General features: G+C 42.8%; 3 protein-coding genes and 1 pseudogene across 4 annotated transcripts; 2 read left to right on the top strand and 2 right to left on the bottom strand.

Annotated features, from left to right (window-relative positions):
* Positions 1–275: 275 nt before the first annotated feature.
* Positions 276–2,863, bottom strand: dhodh (dihydroorotate dehydrogenase). Its single transcript, XM_085908654.1, has 9 exons — positions 2,762–2,863; positions 2,148–2,360; positions 1,872–2,071; positions 1,443–1,525; positions 1,159–1,346; positions 969–1,082; positions 729–882; positions 506–665; positions 276–425 (listed from the first exon to the last, which is right to left on the bottom strand). Exons 1-9 carry the CDS (start codon positions 2,777–2,779, stop codon positions 344–346), a joined length of 1,212 nt encoding a protein of 403 aa, XP_085764780.1. The 5' UTR covers positions 2,780–2,863; the 3' UTR covers positions 276–343.
* Positions 2,864–10,887: 8,024 nt separating this feature from the next.
* Positions 10,888–13,496, top strand: nr2e3 (nuclear receptor subfamily 2, group E, member 3). Of its 2 annotated transcripts, none has more exons than XM_085907658.1 (8): positions 10,888–10,981; positions 11,229–11,379; positions 11,739–11,842; positions 11,919–12,212; positions 12,345–12,523; positions 12,645–12,885; positions 13,134–13,239; positions 13,364–13,496. In XM_085907658.1, the coding sequence occupies exons 1-8, from the start codon at positions 10,888–10,890 to the stop codon at positions 13,494–13,496; spliced, it is 1,302 nt and encodes a 433-aa protein (XP_085763784.1). The 2 variants fall into 2 exon arrangements, with proteins under 2 accessions (XP_085763784.1, XP_085763783.1); XM_085907657.1 differs by having other exon boundaries at positions 12,645–12,904; positions 13,060–13,239.
* Positions 13,497–14,682: 1,186 nt separating this feature from the next.
* Positions 14,683–18,595, top strand: LOC147059634 (receptor for retinol uptake stra6-like). The gene is made up of 17 exons (XM_085907900.1): positions 14,683–14,783; positions 14,869–14,935; positions 15,069–15,154; positions 15,232–15,371; positions 15,453–15,619; positions 15,681–15,788; positions 16,179–16,249; positions 16,410–16,489; positions 16,563–16,624; positions 16,734–16,896; positions 16,998–17,073; positions 17,241–17,374; positions 17,482–17,599; positions 17,676–17,777; positions 17,847–18,010; positions 18,126–18,263; positions 18,339–18,595. The coding sequence occupies exons 1-17, from the start codon at positions 14,683–14,685 to the stop codon at positions 18,593–18,595; spliced, it is 2,034 nt and encodes a 677-aa protein (XP_085764026.1).
* Positions 18,596–19,820: 1,225 nt separating this feature from the next.
* On the bottom strand, positions 19,821–21,860 carry LOC147059633 (immunoglobulin superfamily containing leucine-rich repeat protein 2 pseudogene; annotated as a pseudogene).
* Between the last annotated feature and the right edge of the window lie 984 nt (positions 21,861–22,844).

Below are 22,844 nucleotides of genomic sequence, written 5' to 3'. Positions count from 1 at the left end.
GGGGTGTGTGAAGCAAACTACGGCAACTACATTAGGACAGAACAGGTTCGCGGCGTGATGCATCATAAATAAATACAAGTAATTATTGTGTCTGTGTAAAATGACTTTCAAACCAATTCGCTTAAAAAAACACTCCACTTTAAGCTCGACAAAAGCAGTATGACGACCCTCTTCCAGTAATTTTGAAAGACACAGTGAACTTTTAGCAAAAAAATGGGATTTTCGTAAACTTTGTAGTGTCCAGTACGTTTGTATTAGCGTTCTGCTAATTGCTGTTACACTGTAACAAAAGATCAACTTCTGCCCAGCTGGAGGAAAGACTGCAGCAGAGATGGCGGAGACGTCAGCTTTCTTTGCGAGTGGCTCCATCGAATCCCTTGTGATCTGCGCCCACGGCCTCAGAAACGCTGCGAAATCCTTGTTCTCTGCAAGAAGTGCAAGGGAAGCAACAGACGTGAAGGAAAAACAAAGCAAGTTCAATCTGACAAAAGTCAAAATGTCTCACTTCAGAAGCTGTTCCAATTCCCGCTTTATCTTGGTGACGACGGGCGGGCCCTGGTAGGTCAAAGCTGTGTAAAGCTGAACCAATGATGCGCCGGCCCGAATTTTATCCATGGCGTCCTGTCCGCAGGCCACGCCCCCAATTCCGACGATTGTCACTTTCCCTAAGAAAACACGATCACACTTGCAGTGGGAGAGAAAAAAAGAAATAAAGGCGTGTCATGTACCTTTGGTGAGTTTGTACATTTCTCGAACAGTGTTTGTGGACATGTCTTTGAGAGGCTGCCCACTCAGCCCACCAGTCTCACACCTTTGAGGATCTTGTAAAGTTTCTGGCCGAGACACAGTGGTGTTGGACACCATTAAGCCATCCACGCCAAGCTACAGAAAAAAAAGACAAACATGACCGACTGTGTGTGTGTTTGGGAGAGCCTGACGTCAAATCCGAATTAGATTGAACTTCAGACCTCAGTGACAACATCAGCGATGTCTCGTTTGTCCTGAGCGCTGAGGTCCGGCGCGATCTTAACCAGTACGGGAGGCTTGTGCCTTCCCTGCATGCCGTCCCGCTTTTTCAACACCTGACATCAAAACACATTAATAGCAGCACAAAACAGAAACAAAAATGGCGTCATGACGGCAGGTGTTTCAACAAACCGTATCCAAGAGCCGTCGGAGCTCCTCTTTGCCTTGCAGGTCACGCAGACCCGGCGTATTGGGACTGCTGACGTTTACCACAAGGTAGTCGGCCAGCGGGCCCATCCCCGTCACCCCCTCCAAGTAATCTGCCTTCGCATCCCAGGACTCCTTGTTCTTGCCCAAGTTAATTCCCAGGGGAAAGCCGGCTAGAAAGAATAAACAATCGGCATCATCGCAAGAAATATTCAGTGAGGCAAAATTAAGAAAGCATTATAAATAAAGTAAAAAAAAAAAACCCAAACCTTTTGTTTGCTCCTGTTGAGCTGCCTCTCGGGCTTTCAACCTTTGCTGTGCTTGGAGAATACCACAACTGTTGAAACCATATCTAGAACACAGTGAGACATCTCATATTTAAAATAAATTGCAATGAAGGAGGGGTCAATTATCTGCATTACACAACTATTGAGAGACTTGCACTTGCCTCGCAAACACGATTCTGCATATTGTGTTGACTTATGCTGATGACTCTTGGCAGTGTGAGTGCGTTTATTACGTATAATGTTTGCTTTTTGCTGGAACATGCACGTGTGTTTCTTGTGCCATAGTTGTACTAAACACCTACTTCTAAAATAGCAATATTTCAGCTTATGGTTGTTTTGCCACTGTTCAAACAAAAAAAACTATTTATATTTCCTTGTCACAATTAATATTTATAATAAATAACAACCTACCTGTTAATGATGGCACGGTCTGCTGCCAGTCGGAACACGCGCGGTTTGGGGTTGCCATCTTGCGCTTTCGGGGTGATGGTCCCAACTTCCACAAAGCCAAAGCCGATCTTGTACAAACCGTCCACCGCTTCACCGTGCTTATCAAAGCCCGCCGCGATCCCAACGGGGTTTTTGAACTTCAGGCCCAGGACGTTAATTTGCTGCACACAACAGAGGACCAACACGGTTTTCAAGGACACAATTTTGTTTCTTGGACAAGTAAAAATATCCACTCACCAGTGACTCGGGATCCTGGTAGCGGTTGATGGGAACTAAACCCAGACTAATCATTTTTATGGCTAGCACGTGAGCCGTCTCTGCCCCCACTAGCCTTTGCAGCAGGGGCATCAGCTGGTTGGCATAGAAACGCTCATCTCCCATCACTGTGAGGTAGGAGGCAAAGAGGAAGCTACCCGAGCTAATGACCTTCAATGCCTCTTTTAGCTGCTTCTGCACACAGAGAGGAGAAAAGATCACAAACAGGCAAAGGTCACAAACATGCAAGTCCACAGTAGACATTAACAGGATTTGGATGATACAACATTATAATATCTTCTGCTATTTTGCCTCTCCTGGTGTTTGCAAGTTATGAAGAACAAAGTAGAGTGCAAGCAATTTCGTCAAACTAGTCTAATGCAAATTTTGATTGGCATTTTCTCATTGCTATTTTATGAAAATAAGAAGTAAAAAATCACTGTGAATCAAATTCAGGACTCAAAGGGGCAACTCCACCCTATCGAATGACTGCAAGAAACAAAGAGTAACCAAAACAAACCCAGCAAACTAGTCTGGTTTAAGAACTTAATCGTCATGTTTGTGATTAAAAAGTAGAAGCTGGCGTGTCATTTTACCTTCAAATGTGCCGCCATGGGTCCGATTCAGTGTGAAAGGACACAAGTTACATTTTACCATCATGTTACGCAAACGTGCGCGGACGCGTCATCATCTCGCGATATTTCCACCCGGCCTGTTCCTCGTTTCGAGGACCACATAAATATAACCACTAGAGGGCGCCTCGGACGCTTGAGCGCGTTTGGGATACTGTGAATCCCCCGGCCATCCGATATTCATAATAACAAATTGATTTATTTACCGATTTTGACGCGAATTGATTTGTTACAAATAGTATAGTATATATAAGTATATGCCTCTGAATGTTTATGGTATTATCCATGTTCCAGTTTACTTGTGCTTGAACGCATCTTTTTGCCAAACTACAGCATATTGACATGATGTCATATATTCGGGAGCAGGTGCCTCATTATTTACCCAAAAGACTCTCATTTAACAATAATACAACTAATCCCCAGATAATTATCGTATGACAGTATTTTCACAGTAGGGGGTCGGCGGTGTGTGATGTCAGAGTTATTGTTTGAAACAGATGTCACAAAGCTTGAATAGAGGGGAATCAAATAAATCACACTGACCAAAGTTAGGTGAGGGTTGCTTCAGCACGATTAATTTTTGTCACGGCCAGTCTAACGGCCAGCACAAAACGTTGACCCACAACAAAATGCCTACATTTAAATTGAATTCACATTCAAATTTGAGCCCCAAAGACTTTTTTTTCTTCAAAAGAAACAATTATTGGCTTTGATATTGAATTATGATTTTCAGTCCACATCAGATAAATGGATAAATGGATTTCAAGTCTGTCACTGTATCTGTGCCTCCAGTGGGGTGGCCCTGACCACTGGAGGGGGTGCCTTGTTACAAGTCAGTTGAGTCGGGGGGGGGACGAAGGACAATGCTGCTGTTAACACTTCTAGTGGGGACCTTTGGATCCACTCAATGTTTAATGTGACTCTGTGAGCGACCTGCACTCTAAGGTCAGAGATGAGCCCGGCTCGGCGTTGGTGCAGGTTGCCTTGTGTTGGTGTACGTGAAACTAAATGCCTACTGGGGGTGGGGGGTGGGGGGGCAAGGGGAGGAGGGAGGGGCAGGACTTGTTTTGTCCCGTTTGGCATGGATAATGAGGCATCTGTCTTCATGTACTTCATAGAGAAGTGAGGCTCACTGTTTCAATGGAAAAAGAGCACAAGTTACCTGCCTGATTTGTCAGCCCAAAGCATCGGAGCCATCCGTTTAAATGATTAATTGCAGATCAGATCTGATAAATTGACAATGTAATCTTATTCAATGTTTTCCCACCATATTTACATGTTTATATTTGCAACTACATGAGTTGGAGCAGCAGCATGACGGTGTGTTCCATAATCACAATCATATCTGTGTGTAGTAAATACGAATGCATAACCATTCCCAATTCTTTCCCGATTTGTCTTCAAATTGAGTTTGTGTGGGTTTCTTTGCTGGTGTGCATGTGACAGAAACCCATCAGCCTCCCACCGCGGACCTCACGGAGTCCGCGGAGTTGGATACGAGGCGGAAAGATGATCTTGGCGGTGTTTTGTCTTGGTGTAATCAGACAGCGACATCATCAATCATGAGCAGGGGAATTACAGCAGGTTACAAAAGGAGATAAGCTAATGTGATGATAGTGGGGCCACGCCGACCTGGTGAGACACAGCTCAAGTTCCCTACCCCGATTACATGGCAGCGGTTTGCCCTTCTGCCTACCTGCTCGCCAGCTGAGGACACAAATCCAACACGGATCTAAAATGCTGGAAGGCCAACCGGACTGTCTGACTTTAATTGTGGTTGGAAATAGTCAGGAACTGTGAAGGGTGATGAACTTCACCTCTTGTCCCAAGTCAGCTGGGATTGATTCCAGTTTCATTGTGAGCCTCAACAGAAAAAAAAAATCTCTCTCTTATATATTATATGTGATTGTAGATGAATTTCTAAGATAAATAAATTAACAAACATTCAAATCAGGAATTTGAGAAGTTTCCCGAACGGCCGCTCCATTCCCGTCACGCTTCTTTATTGACTTCTATTTTTAAAATTTCATTTGTTTAATCAGCGTCAATGTTGTTCGCTTTGTAGCCGTCACATGCTTGCAGGTGAACGTTTCATGTGCCTGCGCGGAATTATAATCTGTCTGCCGCGATAAGCGAGCCACGTTTGGACTGAGCTCAGTGACGAGCATGCTTGGGCACACACTCTCACTCCCTGACATGTGCCGCTTGTGTCTAATCCCTCACTGACGCCTCTTTGGAGCATTACACTCGCCAAGTAGACAATAAATGACCACCGCAATGACCTCAGACAGGCCGCCGGCTTTCCCAGTTTCAATCGGGATTTTATTTGTTTATGGGGTGCCAGATCGGCTGCTGTCTGTCACCAGACTGTTTTCAGACCAAAGTCATTGTTTTTTTGTTTTTTTTCAGGATTAAGGCAGTTGGGAGTTTGAATAGTTTTTCGAATAGTGACTGATCTAATTCTTTAACCATGTGTTGTATTTGCAACGAAGCACAAAATACTATTTCGAGCCTAATCTAATGAGATGTAATCGCATATGGTTTCATTGCTTTGATATGGATTATCTCGGTGAGATCTACATAAATTAATATTATATATGTATATTGATATCTATTAAACACATAAATATGAGAGATATTGTTTGATGATCCGAGCAAGGGGAATCATGTCGATATTAAATAGAAGGGGTTCAAGAATGGATCCTTGTGGAACTCCACGTGTAATTTTTGTTTATTCAGACTCCCAATTGAAACAAAGTAGCCCCTATTTTGTAAGTAAGTAGTAGTTTTGTAGTTTTTTATGCAGTATATATTGATCAACAGTGTCAAATGCAGCACTGAAACGTGTCAATAGCGAGAAGGCATTGTTATTCAAATGTTTCTTGACACGTTCACCTCATTGATCAGCTCTAATTTATTGTACAAGCATGAAAGAAGTTAACCGGTCTTTAAATGGATATGATATATACCCAGGCAATTGATTTCTTCCTTCTGATTATTTTGTGAATGGCAGATGGCTGGCCGGTGGTAATCCCAGATGCCCAATGGCCTGACCCTTTGCACTCAAGCCCTCCCCAAAAACCTTAACGAAGCGGCTGAGCTGCACAGCCAAAGAGCTGCTTTAAACTGGTGAGTAATGCCTGTGTCAGCAGTCACTAGATGAGCCAGAGGGTGTGTGTGTGTGTGTGTGTGTGTGTGTGTGTACGGGGAGGTATTAGAGCACTATTGAAGGCGAGTGCTTCTCATTGTTTCGAAGTGAATGAATGGGAAAACACTGGCCCTAATTCATATATTGCACATATAATATTTTGTGAACAAAATTATGCAAAATAATGTTTTGATTATTTTTTTATTTTGCATTATCAATTCATAAATCTGTTTTTTTACATGCTCTCCTCATGGTTGCGTGGATTATTTCCAGTTACTTTTTTTTTCCTCACATGCATCTGAAAAATGCCAATTTACCACCACAGTGGCCTCAGAAGACTCGCCTCAGAAGACTCCCCCCCTAATCCCAAACTACTAAAAGACACACTAGTTAGCAATATACTGCTCACCAAAGTGCTCCCATCTGTTGAAACAAAGCAGATAAACAGCTACATATCTGTAGCTTAAAGAAATATAACAACACTAGCGCTTGAGGTACCTCATTGGTCATAATCTTCTTGCTTTCTGTGCATTTCCACAAGGGCCCCCAATCTAATCTAAAGTCATGGCCGTTAATCTGCCGCAGCAACAGTGGTGCCACTGCTCGAGGTAAATTAGGTCTTGTGACCGCCATCTGCCAGACGTGTGCTTAATTGGTTTGTTTTACGGGTGTCAATTCAAACACAATATTTCTTGTGGGATTTTTAGTTTAGGACACTACCCAGCAAACGACAGTAAAATAGGTGTAAATTCAACCTGGTTAGATTGGTTGTGATATTGTTCCATTGTAGTTTTATAAGTGGTGTTAAGTAGTCATCATTTTACTCTTTGCCAACACTTGACATTCAAAGGAATGTCTAAACTGATTTAGGATGAAATCACTCAGATGAAGTAACACGTGTGCAGCGTACGGATTTGAGGACCCAAATGCATTGAAATGTCGCAGGAGTAATATAAATGAAACAAAAGAGTAAAACATGGTACTGGGATAAATAAACACAAATTTAACAGAAGGAAATAAAACATTAGCATGAACGGACTTGCAGACAGCACAGCACATAGGACAACGGCCAAAGAAAGACCAAACAGAAAGGAGGAAACTTAATATAGACAAGTTGACGAGATAACGAGGAATACCTGGACAAGACATAAGTGGCCGAGGGAGCTGATTGGAAGACACAAGGGGCGGGGCTAATGAAAACAGGTGAACATCAGGAAAACAAATCACACAAGAAAAAAGAAATCACAACCAAACAAACGAAGAAGATGACATTAAAGGTGTATTTGCATACCTGAAAATTATTATTACATATATTACTACGCATAGAACAAAGCAGTCAGAGATTTTGCCGTGACGTGCATGGAAAATCTATCCTTGCGTGAAATCTACCCGTCCGTATTTTATATACTGCTTGTCTTCATTTGTTGAGCAAAAAGTTGTGAACGCAGACATTGTTCTGATGAAAGAAAAAAACCAACAACAACAGGAGAAGCTTAAATAATCCCACAACAGCAGCAGTTGTCAACTGGCAAGTGTTTGCGAACGGTCTAAACAAACCACAGGGCACTGAGCTGCATCAAGAGGCTCAGCTGAGGTCCAATCTGACATTTATCTCTCCTGGCTGTTTTGCTGATGGCAGCACCACATCGCTTTAGGACGCAGCTGTTCACTGTCAGAGATCTAGGTCAGGACAGGGAGAGTTGGTCGCAAAAAAAGGCCGGCCTGGCTCTGACATGTTGGCCCCTGGCGCTGTTGTGGGCCACTTGATGATCGCGGGGCACAGAGCTGGAAGTGAGCCACGGAACGTTACAACGGGATGTTTAATTGCTTCAATCGTGATACATTAACCGTCTTTCCTTTTCCAAAGCGACGACTATGAATGCTCTGAAATTTGCCGGTGGCTAGTCAAGGTCAGGGCGAGGCTACATGAATTTTCCTCCTCGTTTGTTACTCTCTGCACCGGTTCGTTTTCTCTACATCTGCCAAGATGGCAGCCAGGCTAATTGTGACTTTGACATACTTCCTCTCCTATTTTTATATCTGTAATTTTAAATTTGGGTCACATCATAGCCTTCTAGTGAGAAATTTGTGGTCAGCTTCAAATACTTACCAATTACGGTAAGGTTACTTATTTGATCAAGAGATATGTCTTGCTACTCTATATTTTTTTTTATCTTTGCCGAATTTGTCACTCATGATTCTTTTCCAAATAAACAATCATTAAATCATTTTGCTTCTGTCTGTTGTGAATGAAAATATCCGGGTTGGATTTCCCTTCCTCTTTGAATACAATAAATACATTTAATAATAATAATAATAATAGCAATTATTAAAAAAAAATAACGCGCGTGTGTCTGTTCATGTCAACATACAGTGAGCCGGTTGATGTATAAGATTAAGATCCGCTGTCAGACACACCTGACGTACAGGTAAGAGGCTCAGTTTTCACAGTCAGATCCCAAAGGCAGATTTATCATAGTGTTATGTAACACACACACACATGCAGACACACACAAACGCACACGAGACGGGGCTGATGCGAGGATGTCACAATGCTACCGTCAGCACTGGTCAGATCAGATTTAACCCCCCGCCTTCATCGCCACACAATCATCCTTGAATTCCCTCCATGTTCCTGGCGACACTCTAAATTGGAGAACGTCTTTTGGGAAGACCAATGTCCATGGAATGACCTGGAATGTAAAAAAATTTTTTTAAAATGAAGTGACAGATATTTAAAGTTGAAATCTTCTTGTTACTAGGCAGAACAGTTTCTGGTGATGCGCAGGATATTGTTGTTGTTTTCAAAGTCAGCTATGAATCCTTCATCATTACATAACACCGCTCCTCTAATCATTCTTTGAATCCTAATATTAGACTGCTCCCATGCTAATCTATTTGTCTTGGCATAATCTATGGCCTGCGCATGTAAGCATGTCTTCACCTAAAACGCCAGATTATTATCCCACTGCTGTCAGGACTTGTGCTTACCACGGAAACAAAATCATCCCCCCCCAAAAATATGCAAATGTATTTTTTAAATAAGCACATCAACAGTATGACATCATCCATTTTCATGCTTATGATAAAGATATTTATTCTATAAATGCCCATTTGATATCCTCAAACAAACGATTACAAAGCTCATAATATTTGAAAGGTGATTTTAATGAATATTAAAGCAGTTTTTTGGGAACCCGTGGGTAGGATATTAAAAGGCATGGCCAGTAAATATTAGGTAAATTATTGCTGCATAATATATGACTCCAGAGACTCTATTTTGATGATGAAAAACTGCTGGAGAAAAATATGGTCTCTTTTAATTGCATGGACTGGGATTTTGTTGTCGGCTTTATTTTTATAGTCTCTGCTTTATGGAAACTTTGATCCAAAGTTACATCACGATTTGAAATGATGTATGTCACTGCTACTGTTTACAATCTTTATTTATTTATTTTTTAAATCCCCAAAGACTTGCACAAAAGATATATTTTTGTTCCCGTGCGGCATCTTTGGGAAAACATTTTCTTATTTATGTACAAGAATATATCAAGTTAACCAAACTATGTAGTGGGGCAAAAAATATTCCCTCCCCTCAAAACGTAAATAATTCCATATCCAGGTAATCAGTGTGCGATTAGGTGAATCCAAGCAGAAAGTCTTTAGAATTCTGACCTCCGAGGACTAATTAACCGGTAAATCTTACAAAGGTCACCAAAGTGGCAGCCAAGGATGAAAAGAGTAGTCACCATATGGCAAAAGATGCCCTCAACAAGTGTGTCTTCACTGCTCTTTTAATCTTTTGAGCTAATTGTGTTTTTCCCCCCCCTTAGTCTCTTATTGACTGTGACTAGTGCTCGGGCAGACAAAATGTGGTCAAACCCTAATCTACTTAACTGCTTTCCACCTTGTTTTTGACATTTTTTTTTTCTTTCCCATCCTTGTTGTTGTTGCAAAACGCTGACATTGACAATAAATATGCTCTACCGTGGAGGTTTATAAGTGATTTAAGCAACAAAGCACAAACTTGACAAGTTAGGACGGATTTCAGGCGTGAACAGTCGGCTTTGCTGTCGATCAAAGCGGGATTTGAAGCGGCACCAATCAATCATTTGAAAGTCAACAAATATGGCGACCGTACACTTATTCATTTATTGTCTCCCGGGAATTTTATTCACATGAAAAGTTCTGATGAGCCAATTAAGTAGTTGCTTTGGACTGTGTACATTCCAACTCAAATTCACATCCAATTTTTATGAGACCCCCCCCCCCCCTGGAAGCAGGTAATATGCATTTTGTCCAAAAGAGCACAATGGAAGTTAATGGGCAGCCCCTGAGCAAACATTCATTTAGAGGCAATCACACAGATTAAATATGTGACGTGTCTCACTCCAATTGAAGAGACGTGTAAATATCATTATGTGAGGTCACCCCCCCCCCCATTAAATGCAGGACCGAAAAAGCAGTGATGCACCGACAAGACTTTAAAAAAAACTCTTCCAGAGGTCATCACATTTTGTGCGTCACCAATATTCGGGCAATATGACTGATTGATCCACTAGATGAACAGTAAAGATTAAGAGGATGACAAATAAGCATGCTGCTTACACAGCACTTGGGGCTAATCCCCGGCACCCCCCCCCCCCTCCTCCTCCGCCCCCCTGCCCCTCGGTTCTCTTTTGAGGAGGTGCCACCGAGGAGCCCCCCACAGACAGTGACGGACATACAACCTGTGTGTAGGCTTGAGTTTGCATCTCCACACCAGAAGCTGCAGCCAGTTGAAAGACTCTGCAGGGGACTCAGGTTGCCATCAGCACATTGGGAGCTGTAGCGGGGCCCCTTTTTTTTTTTCTTCTCCGTGTTGGTGGATACCAGATACAGTTTCAGGATCAGGGGACACTTATATCCCCTCCGTTGAAGAAAAAAAAACAAAATTGTGAAAATGATGGAGGCTCACCTGACAAAGATGTCCATGGCCCCGTCGTGTTCGCCCACCGAGTCGAGCGGGAGCGGCGGGATGGACGACAGCAGAGGAGGTGAGAGCTATATTTCAGCTTCAGGAGCAACAGGTGTACTCCAAGGATTGTCAGCTCATTTTATTTCATTGTTTGAATTCATTTCAGTTGATTTAACTCCTCATGTGTTCCCAGTTATTCATGAAGTTGAGAACTATCTAACTAAGCAATATTTTGTTCGACTGACTCAAGTCACATCACAGATGGCAGTCCCATGGTGCATGAATGAATGCGACTGTACTAACCTCCTGGTGGGTTTGACCCTCAGCCAGGAGCCCGGCCCCCGGCAAAGCCCTCAGCCCAGCTCTGGTCTGCAAAGTGTGCGGAGACACCAGCAGTGGGAAACACTACGGCATTTACGCCTGCAACGGTTGCAGTGGCTTCTTCAAACGCAGCGTGAGGAGGAGACTTATCTACAGGTAGGACAGCGACACAATATTTTTATTGCGAATAAAATTGGAAATTTTCTTACTTTTATGTAAAGTAAACTTTTATGATGATTTGGGGATAAAAAAAAAAATTAAGGGTTTGATGTGCTAATAATACAATACTAATGACAAACTCAGAGGTATTCAGTTATTTTTTTAATTATAGTTTTAATTTACTATTCTGGATTAATTGTAATTATTAGACACATATATGGCTATGTAAAATATAAACACAATAATCCACATATTTTTTTAAATAAAAATGCTATCTGCTAAAAGCTGTCTTCAAAATAGTAGAATGTGCAGTGTTTCTCGTTTTGCACAAAAACGATGTAGTTGTTGGTTCGCAGGTGTCAGGCGGGCACGGGTATGTGTCCAGTGGACAAAGCCCATCGCAACCAGTGCCAGGCGTGCCGGCTGAAAAAGTGCCTGCAGGCGGGCATGAATAAAGACGGTAAATGACTTTGAAGAGCATTTAAACTTCTTGACCATTGAAACGTTGCAAGCCAATCAAACAAATTCTTCCGTAGCTGTGCAGAATGAGCGACAGCCCCGCAGCACAGCTCAGGTGCGTCTGGACTCCATCGATGTGGATCATGAGAAGGAGCACCTGGCTACCACACGGGAGCCCACCTCCTCCTCTTCTTCCTCTTCCTCGTCCTCCTCCTCAAGTGGCTCAGTCATCACGTGGCCCCACATCACCTCGTCCGTCGCCATCACCTCCTCGGTGCCCCCCCAACGCTGCATAAGCCCGCACAACAACCACCGCTTCATGGCCAGCCTCATGACGGCCGAGACTTGCGCCAAGCTGGAACCCGAGGATGGTGAGGAAAAATCACGTATGCGTAGGAACATTGTTTAAGTTCTTCTGTGAGCATTAAAAATGGACCAAGAACTTAATATGATACCAGCTTGGTCATCATCAGCAGACTGTAATATCTCTTCCTTTATCCCAGTTGACGAGAACATCGACGTGACCGGCAATGAACCGGAGCGGGCGTCTTCGGAGTACCACATGGCACTTTACCCATCGACCTCAGAAAACATCTACGAGACTTCGGCGAGACTTCTCTTTGTATCGGTCAAGTGGGCCAAGAACCTGCCAGTATTTTCCAACCTGCCCTTCAGAGACCAGGTGTGACTTCCCGCATCGCGTACGCTTGGTCACATTCACTGAATAAATATTCGATGCTCTACGAGTTTGAAAGTGCCGTCGGAAGGGTGAATGATCGTCAGTCTGGGTTTTACCCTTTCAGGTGATCCTACTCGAGGAGGCATGGAGCGAGCTCTTCCTCTTGTGTGCAATCCAGTGGTCTCTGCCGCTGGACAGCTGCCCCCTGCTCTCCTTGCCAGACCTGTGCCCGGGTATGCAGGGCAAGACCAGCTACACCAGCCTGGACCTGAGACTCCTCCAGGAGGTCTTCAGCCGTTTTAAGGCCCTCGCCGTCGACCCCACGGAGTTCGCTTGCCTCAAGGCCATTGTGCTCTTTAAGCCTGGTGAGAAACTGCAGAATTTGTTTTCCCAGTGAAATTATATAATTTCATATTAAAATTGCTGAATGGGATGTTCAAAGTAAGACCGTTAAGAAATAATTTCTAAAATAAAGCGTTTTACTAGTTTTTGTTTTTTTAGGCCAAACACTCGTTTCTCATTTGGGTGAATTTAAAAAGTCAAATTTTAATAGCAAACAATCACATTTTTTTTTCCCTCTCTCGCTTACACGACTCCTTCTTGTTGTCCTCAGAGACCCGTGGTCTAAAAGATCCAGAACAAGTGGAGAACCTTCAGGATCAGTCACACGTGATGTTGGGACAACATATCCGCTCGCACTACCCCAGTCAAGCGGCCAGGTAACTTCTTGTCCATCATAGCTGTCTTTTTAATATAATAGAAAAACATAAAAATGAAATAACTAAATGTGAATGTCACAAAAGTGTGTAGCAAAGATACCTATTTTTTATTTTTTTTGTTCAGGTTTGGAAAGCTGCTGCTACTTCTGCCGTCCTTACGTTTTGTGAACTCCGAGCGCATCGAGCTGCTGTTCTTTCACAGAACCATCGGAAACACTCCCATGGAGAAACTACTTTGCGACATGTTTAAAAACTAATTCTGTTAGCGAAAAACTTATGCAGTCTTCATTTTACTACCAGTATTGGCAGAATGCTGCTTTTGTTAAAGCTTTTAAGGTTCATCTTAAAGTCACTGTTTGCTCTTGTCACGCCAGGTAATTCAGTCTCGTCTTGCTTGTAAATTATTTGATATTTGTGTCAAGCGGCTCGTTTGCAAATATTTCTCAGTTCTCTTCTTCCATGGATGATTTTTTTTTGCCGGGTTGATCGATGGACTGTATATTCCATGCCGTCATATTGGTGTGAGCGTGTATTCATGTTGTCCTGCCTTGATAAAGAAACAGAATACTTTTCCATTTTGTTGGGTTTGTGAAATAAATAAAAAATATCAGCTCATTATCGATCAATCAAAATAGCTCTGTCCATCACAGACAAGCAACAACCACACCAAAATGAAATTTTCAGATAAACAACAGTGCCATTTCCACACCGTCTAAAAGAATCAATCTAATCTGTAACCTAAGAGTTAAACTTTTCTTCCAAGGCTAACAAACGTTCCCTTTGTTTAGACCCGAGATGGGATTAGTCTCGTCAATAACAGGCAGAACAAGGATGAAAGTTAATTCCACATAGCAGCGTGAAAATGACATGAACCACTTTTAACGCTAAATCACATTTTCAAGATATTATGGATTGTTTATATAACAGGGTTTGATTTTAGTATAAAGTATCAAGGAATAACAAAGCTCCCCGAGACACTGACACAACCCCAAAAGGTTTTTAAATGCCTTTGGACGCCATTAGCTTGCGGCAAAATGCTATGTGAAGCTCTTCAACTCATCTCAACATAGTTCCTTGCCATTTTTTGGCACAAAATCAACAATCATGTATTATATTGAGCTGTGGCCTGGACTCAAAAGTAGAGAATGGAGCAAGTCCCGAAAAGAAATAAAATAAATGAATGATCGACCATATCAATGCGTAAATATGCGAGTTGGGTGTCAGACGGATGGAGTGGTTAATGAGGGTTCACCTTAGGTCAAAATGTTCTTCTACTTTTTCCACGCCCCCCCCCCCATGTGCAGCAGCTAATCTACTGTGTTTAATTCTTAACGCTTACTGGAATGCATTCGGTCGCAACATCGCATCAACGGATCTGACCCGCTGAATTAAAGGCGGAACGGGAACTTTATTTGTCCTGTTGGACTTCACCAAGCAGGCGCAATGAACCACAGCAAGGATGAATTTGAACCTTTTGAATATTCCTACTATGATTATTCAGACTGGTACTCGAATAACCCAGAGCCTACAAAACCTCCCAAAGAGTAAGTACCACCTTTGGCTTTTTTCAATCGTCCCATGATATTCAGAATACAATTCCAATTTTGCTTACATGTATTTCTTCCTCAGAGTCATTTCACCGTGTGACCCAACAGCCAATGATGCAATTTTTCACATATGCATACTTTCGGCATCTGTAAGTTCTGGCGAATCTGGCAACAGTATTACTCATCAACTGATTTAAGCTAAAGAAAGTGAAGCCAAAGTGTAAACACAGGCTCAAACCAGAAGCTGATTAAATCATTTTTTGTCATTTGTTTTGCTTCTAGCTGGTGATTCTGCTAATTCTAGCAGTTCTAAGCAGGAGAAATAAACTTTGCCAGGGATTCACAAGAGGATCGTCCAGTATCTTGAGGTGAGCTCCGCAGTGGTTGATTTCTGATTCCCGATAACATTTTCGTGACATGCCATTGCTGCCGTACCATCTCGTAGTCCAACCAACTTCCTGGACCAGACACAGAGCAAAGGTGTGGCAATGGCTGTCTATGGACTTCTGTTCAGCAAGCTGGCCGTGCTGGTGATTGCACCCGATCCGTTGCCCTTCTCCAAGGACACTCCGGCTGAAATCAAAGGTGCACAGAAACATCAAAATCTCAAGTGGACAAACATGAAACGAGAAAGGATACATTGATTTAATCTCCATATTTGTTCAGAATTCATGAAGATAACGGCTATCTTCTACTATCCGGTTCTCTACTACCCTCTGATGGTTTGTAGCACTCTACAGCATAAGGCCGGTTATGTGTTTGGGGTTTTACTTTCCGGCAGCCATTTTGGTGTCCAGTTGTGGCATAAGTTGGACTGCCCAAAGACTCCAGAGGTAATTTGCATTCCGTATATTTGTTTATGTTCAAGATCTGATCAATTGGTTTCTTTTTCAGCTGTATAAATTCTACTCTTTGCTAGCGACTTTGCCTCAACTAGCTTGCCTGGCGTATCTTTGCGTCCAGTTTGCTTTGCTGTTTATCAGAGGAACAAAAACTGAAGAGGTGAGAAATGATTGTCTCAAATCTAACCCCTAACCCCTAACCCCTAACCCCTAACCCCTAACCCTAACCCTAACCCTAACCCTAGCCCTAACCCTAACCCTAACCCTAACCTGCTTTTTTCTAACAATGAGCTAGAAGGGACATAAAACACGATGCTAAACAACGTATTTGTGCACCGTTAGGCATCACGTTCACGATTAGAATAAAGAGCTTTTTGCGAACATAACTCTGCATCTTTGAGCGGATTATCCAAGACCTCTGATGTTTTGTTTTTTTCTTCGTCCTCACGTGCGATAAGAAAATCAATACAAGGTTTTGTTTCAACATCAAACATTGCTAGCATACAGTGATAGGATAATAGAATATTGTTTTGAATTATTTCTCTTCCAGGACCTGGACAGCTGTTACTACAGCGACTATGTAAAAGGTCTTCTCAAAAAGAAGAAACCACCAGCAATCAGGTGAATGGAAACCATTTGCTGGTTCAGCATTTTAGTGGTCCACATATGATTTTGCCATTTGAAGGCAGAATAAAACCAGCGGTTCTTAAATTCACTACATTGCTGGTTAAAATCTTGGAAAGCTGCAATTAACTATTATTATCATTTTTCAACTTTGTAGCTCATCCTCGTCTGACAAAGCGACACTGGTGAGGAGACTGCTGGATGTGGCTAAGAGTTATATTTATATCCCAGAAAAAGGTGTGCACCCTTCACTTCAGAGTTCCTGCAACATTTGATTAAACTAATTTGTTATTTATTATCTCGCTTACAGTATTTCGTTTTCCTCTAAAATTGGCTGTATCAGTCTTTGTGGCTTTGGTGGCCATCTACCATGTGAGTAAGCTAACACCTCATCATGACACATTTTATGACTCAAAGTATTCAGTTCGTTTGTTTGTGTTAAAAGTCTGTTTGCCTTACAATAAAGCATTTTGTCTTTCAGACAGCCCTTTTATTAGTTGTATTGGTTGTCCCAACTCTTCATATCGTCCGTGCCGGTATTGATGAGAACATCGCCTTCCTCTTACTGGGATTTGGGATCATCCTTTCTGACGATAGAATGGAGGTTGTCAAAATTGTCACTTTCTACACTTGGCTGTTGGAAGGTTTGGGACATTCTAATAAAAAAACTATTTTGATTGCTCGGGGTATAATGAATCATGTTTTGATCATTCCTGTGTGCTTGTGTGTGTGTTTCTTTTTCCAGTCTGCTACCTCTGTGCAATGACCCTGTCTTGCATGGTCAGTCTGGTCATGCTCATGAGGACCATGGTGCTTCACAGGTAGTACATTTCTTATATCTGTTGCGACCAAGAAATTATTGTATTGTATCCAGTGATTGGAAAAAAAAGCTTCAAATTTGCTTCATGAACCAGTAAATAATCGGGTTTGTGAAATGGCCTCAATGTAATGGTTCTGTAAGAAGTGGCCCTTGTGCTTTGTGTTAAAGGTCCAACCTGAGGGGACTGTACAAGGGAGACATTTACAACCTCTACAAGAGCCAGAAGAACCTCCGTCCATCGAAATCTGGTGTTGTCTGTTGGATGGGCTTGACTGGATACCAAGCTGCAATTGTCTGTCTGGGTAAAGCCCAAAAAATAAAAATAAATTACTCATCACTTATTTGGTAATAAAAAAAAAATGTGCAAAAGAGAAAATATACATGTTTTTGTTCCGTGCTATCCTGGCAGGTATGGTGATCCAGACTGTGGTGTTTTTCATCTGCTTTTTGTTCCTGGTCTTCCTTATGATCATCCCCATCTTCCACGGACGTAACCTAATGGCCTTTGAGATTGCTGGCAAGGCTTGGTCAGTCAGCAAACGTTGATGCATTGTTTTCATTCTGAAAAGGCAAATCATTCTTCACCTATGTGTGACGCGTCAGGCCTGCGTGGGTCACAATCATCCTGATCACGGCGCTTCAGCACGTCATTGCCAAATTTGCCTTTGTCAAAAAAGACGCCGGCACCAGAGACTTAAATAACAGGTACGACAATGTGTAGTTCATTTGTAGAAATCCTCAAGAGACTAGTTTTAAATCGTACTCAATTTCCAGGGAGAGTTTGTTCCTTCTGACCTATCTGCTGTTCCTCATCAACACTGTGGTGGGGTTGATAGTGGCCATATGGCGAATGGTCATCACGGCGTTGTATAACATTTTGCATCTCGGCCGTGTCGATATCAGCCTGCTGCACCGTACTGCCGAATCCTACGACCCAGGTGAAGTCAAAAGGCTAGAAAGAACAGTCAGGACAAACAACACAGCAGAGTTAGTAGATAAAGCTTGAAGATATTCATGTCATTGATCATTGATGTGTCTTTTGACCCCACCCAGCATATCACTACTACACACACTTTCTGAAGGTGGAGGTGAGCCAGACGCACCCGGTGATGAAAGCTTTCTGCGGGCTGCTGTTAGACTTAATGGTCGAAGGTGGTCGAGTGGGCCAGAAAATACGAGAAGCTGAGGAAGGTAAGCGTAGAATAACAAACACACTATTGGCAATATTCACGAGTATATGTAACATAACGCTAAATGACTTTGCAGGGATCCAGGAGAGCTCGCAAAGCAAGTCGACCAGCAGTCGTAGGATTCGTTCTCGCTGGCAGCTGGTGTACACGCTGGTCAACAATCCCTCCCTGCTGGGATCCAGGAAGCATTTCCAGACAACGCAGAGCTTGGAGAGCGTCCTCAACGGCAGCCCAAAACGTAGCAAGCAGACAAGCAGCAAGAGGGAAGCGAGCAAGGCGCCGCCGTCCGATGAGCCCGTTCGTCCCAGTGAGAAGCAAGAGAAATCGGATTGAGAATTTCTTACAAGCATCAAGATTGATTGACTAAAATTGTACGTTATTATTGTCACAACAAGTTGAAGTACGCTAACTGCACAATACGTTGTTGCAATGTACAAGTAAACATTTTTGCCAACATCATTCCATAATTCAGATGAAATATTACAATATTGATGTATTTGTTTTTTTTTTCGTCTATCTTTGCAGTAAACCGATTTGATGCACATAGTATCTTGATTTTTTATTTTTATTTTTTTGTTTCACAGCCTGCTAGTGCAGGAGTCCACAAGCTCGTGGTGGTTCCATATTGATCAATTACAGCATGACAACGGGATGAATGAGGTCAGAGTTCCACTTTTGGAAAAACACGCTATGTTAAAACAAAGTAGTTCAAAGTACAATATCACATCTGCAAGCTTGTCACTAAGTTGGGACTGAACAGTATGTAAGCAACAGATAGAATCTTGGTTATTGACCAAAAAGCTAACACGTGTCTCAAAAGCAATCAATGTTCAACTTACACCGAGATAGTAAAACTGCTGTTTTAAATGCCAGAATGCACAATAGAAAAGAGGCAGTAAGAAAAAAAAAATAGATTAAAGAAGTGTTGGTTTTACAGCTGCGTTTAGAAAAGAAATCGCTGCATGTTTTTGCTTTTCAATTTGACGACCCATTTAGAAAAACAAAACATAAAAATGTGGATGTCAGCAAAAAAATTAAGTTCCAAGACATTGTCAAAACACAGAACTGGTTGTTGAAGTTTTATGCTATGAAATCACTGAATATAATACCCGACCCCTTGCCCCCCTTAAGGAAAATATATTCTAGCTCCGCCACTGCATGGAGTACATTGTCTTTTTTCCTGCTAGCTAATAATTTGCTACATGTTGGCAATTTTCAATCTTTATTGCTACCCAAATAATGATGTCTCTTAGCAAGTTAGCAATGACAACTGCTGTTATAATACACCAATTTTTTTTTTTTTTAAATCAGATGTCGCTTATCTCATCACCTTCCCTACGATTATTAAACTGTCTGCTTCATTCACCAAACACTGCCGATTGTCTAATGAGTGAGTGAGTTAGTTAGCTAGTTGCTCGCTTGGTAATTTGATGAATGTCTTGGTCCCTCACTTGAGACTGGAGCACATTCACATAAGACTAACGTGGTTGACATCACTGGCACAAAGTGAAACAAAAGCAGCATCATATTTGACCAAGTGCACTTGTTGCGAGTATTTCTAGTCGCTTGCAATATTGACAGCTTCGGCCCCCAAAGGGAGTCTGTCGCTGAAGTCTGATCCGACCTCGCAGTCGTCCAAATTCCCTCTCGACTGAGACAAAGTCCCAGTCTCGGTCATGACGCTGTCTTCCGTATCCGCCTCCTTCTCTCCGTCCAGACTCTCTGTGGACCCGTCGTCCTCATCCGGTCGTTCTACGTTTATATTCCTCTGAGATTCAGTCAGTGGTGGGATGTTGATGATGGTGGCCCGGCTCCTCTCCATTTGGTATTGGTCTCTGGCCTTTAGGATCAATTTGTAGGTTTTGCTGCGGTATTTGTGCACCAAGTGGAAGCACATGGCTCCTAGAAGAGGAACCGTGGACACAGTCAGAAGGCAGATGCTGACTGAGATGATGATGATCAGATTCGGGACTTTCTTTTTGGTGGCGAAGAGGACTTGGACCTCACAGTCTTCTCCCTTGTAGGTCAAACAGAGGGAGTAGTTGGTGCCAGGCCGCAAATCGCTGAGGAAATAAGTTCCCAGACCTTCTTTAACCGGCGACCACAGCACAGGTGAGTGTTTGTGGTTGGCGGTGACACACAAATGGAGTCCCGGTGAAGCGATTCTTTCATCGGGATTTCCTGTGCCGTTCCGGGGATTTTCCGAAGCTACCACAAGGGCGGCGCTTCGGTTTGCCCGTCTAGGGATAAGAAGCGGGTCCAGTCGTATGGTCACCTCGGTTTCTGATACCCAAAGTGCGATGACGCCAAAGTCAAACATGTAATGATTTGTGTCATGCAAGCTTGCATTCAAGGCATGACTGGAGATGTGCAATTTTTTGGCGTTCAGTCCACATTTAGATGCACCGGTTAATGTTTTAAAAAATTGAGGTTTGGCCTCTGCGGTAGGCAAATCCGGGTCAGAGACAGAATCTAAATGAGACATTTCGCTCACGGACTGCATCGGTTGTTGTGTTGCGTTGTCGAGACCGGGCGTGATCTCGTCCTGTGCAGATGATTCTTCTGATGAAGGCGCCACTTTGACGGATAGGGAATCTACTGCGGTGCCAAATTCATTGGAGGCGGAGCAACTGTAGTTGCCTCCAGCCGCTGCGCTGAGGCGTGAGATGATGATGGTTCCGTTATTAAAGATCTGCACTGACTGATTTGGCAATAAGGACCTTTGGCTTGATTGAGCCTCTGTAGAAGTCAGGTCCAGTTCTTGCGCTTGATTGCGTAGACGCCACTGGACCAACGGCTTTGGATTGCCGTCATACTCGCAATGTAAGACCAAAGTATCGCCCTCGTACAAAGCCGTGTCGTCGATATTTGGTTCGGTCCATATTGTGACTTTTGGTTGAGTGCATTTTATATTACGTAGGTTTATTATTGTTTCTCCTTGAAGTGTGGTTGGAGTGGCACAAGTGATCAAGTTCTGGTCAGGGATGGAGATGGTTGTTGTTGAGAGCCAATCTCTAAACCAGTTGATGGAACATGTGCATGCAAAAGGATTGTTGAAGATCAGTAAATTGGACAAGGACATCAGAGAATCAAATGTTCCCTCAGCTATAGTTAAGAACTTGTTATTGTTAAGACGAAGAGACTTCAAGTTTTGGAGATGAATGAAGGCATCTCTGGGCAGATCGACCAACTCGTTGTGGTTCATCTTCAGTACCTGCAAGTCAATGAGATCCTGCAGATCCCTCCATGGGAAGCTGATGATTTTATTATGGCTGATGTCCAAGTTACGAAGAAGAACCATGGGCGCGAGGCTTCCTGGCTCGACGGTGACAATTTCATTGTGGCCCATCCATAGCGACATCATCTGGGTGACATTGTCGAAAATACCGCGAGGTACCAAACGGATCTTGTTTGCTGAGAAACTAACAACGTTGACAGTAGGAGGCAAGCCTGTTGGGATTTCAATCAAGTCTTGGTGGGCGCATTCGGCAAACAAATGCCTATATTTGACTGAGCATGAGCAAACCGTCGGACATCCGAGCGCGGAAACGAAGAGTGTGGACATCACCAACGTTAAGAGCAGGACAGCCATTTTCAGCTCCTGTAAAAACAAAGACAACCTTTCAGTCAATCGATACACGGATCGGTACTAATCGAGTAATTTCATGCCAAAGTGACATCCTATTAAGAAGAAAGGATGACAACGACACAGTAGCTGCTCGTGGATATATATAGAACATCTGGAACATCTGAATGAGTCCATACAGGGCATTGAGAAGGGCATCCCATGCAGCTATACAATGTATGCTGTCAATATTCTGGCATGTCTATCCCAAGAAGGACACAACAAAAGAGAAGGTCCAAAATAGTCTCACAGGACAACAATAGAAGTGTTGGATGGCAATCAAATGTATGGTTTTAAATGTGAAATGACAAACGTGTCATTTGGGGAGAGAAAAAAAAAATCTGGTTGTGACGCAATAGCCTCTACAGATGCGCGTCCTTGCGCAGGGTTAGGGAGGCAGCTGCACGGCAGATGTTTTGAAGAAGAAGAAGAAGAAAAGAAAAGAAAAAAAAAGGCTCAGCATCAGCTTCATGCCTGAGCGTCCGGTTGCTTTTCACCTCAGCAAGGTAGCAAACCTCGAAAGTATGAATGAGCATTCCGAGACAGACACGATGGCGGTGAAATACTAATGATGGTCGACTGGAAGATATTTTTTCCATCTTACCTGCTTTCGTTTTTGTGCAGACGAAAGATCTGCCAGTCCAGACAACACTTGAATATTCCAAGTTGGGAGGCTGACGATGAAATCACGGCTTGCTGTTTTCTGTCGGCAGTTCGACCCCCCCCCCTCCGCCAACGAGGCAGATACATCGACGCCCCCCCCCCCCCAAAAAAAAACACAAATTTTAAAGCCAAATCGACCTCATCATCATTTTAAAAGATGTGACGACGCTTCATATTATCCACCACCAATGACATGACGTTTTGCTATAATTTATTAAAATCTTGTTCAATTTTGGCATAGTTAGAGATAATTTGTGCCGAGAACGCTTATTAAGTATTAATATTATGCTTTAT

Source organism: Syngnathus leptorhynchus, chromosome 3, assembly GCF_054491065.1.
Source record: "Syngnathus leptorhynchus isolate UIUO chromosome 3, UIUO_Slep, whole genome shotgun sequence".
NCBI classification, from domain to species: Eukaryota; Metazoa; Chordata; class Actinopteri; order Syngnathiformes; family Syngnathidae; genus Syngnathus; species Syngnathus leptorhynchus.
This window is presented reverse-complemented; position numbering and strand designations above follow the sequence as displayed.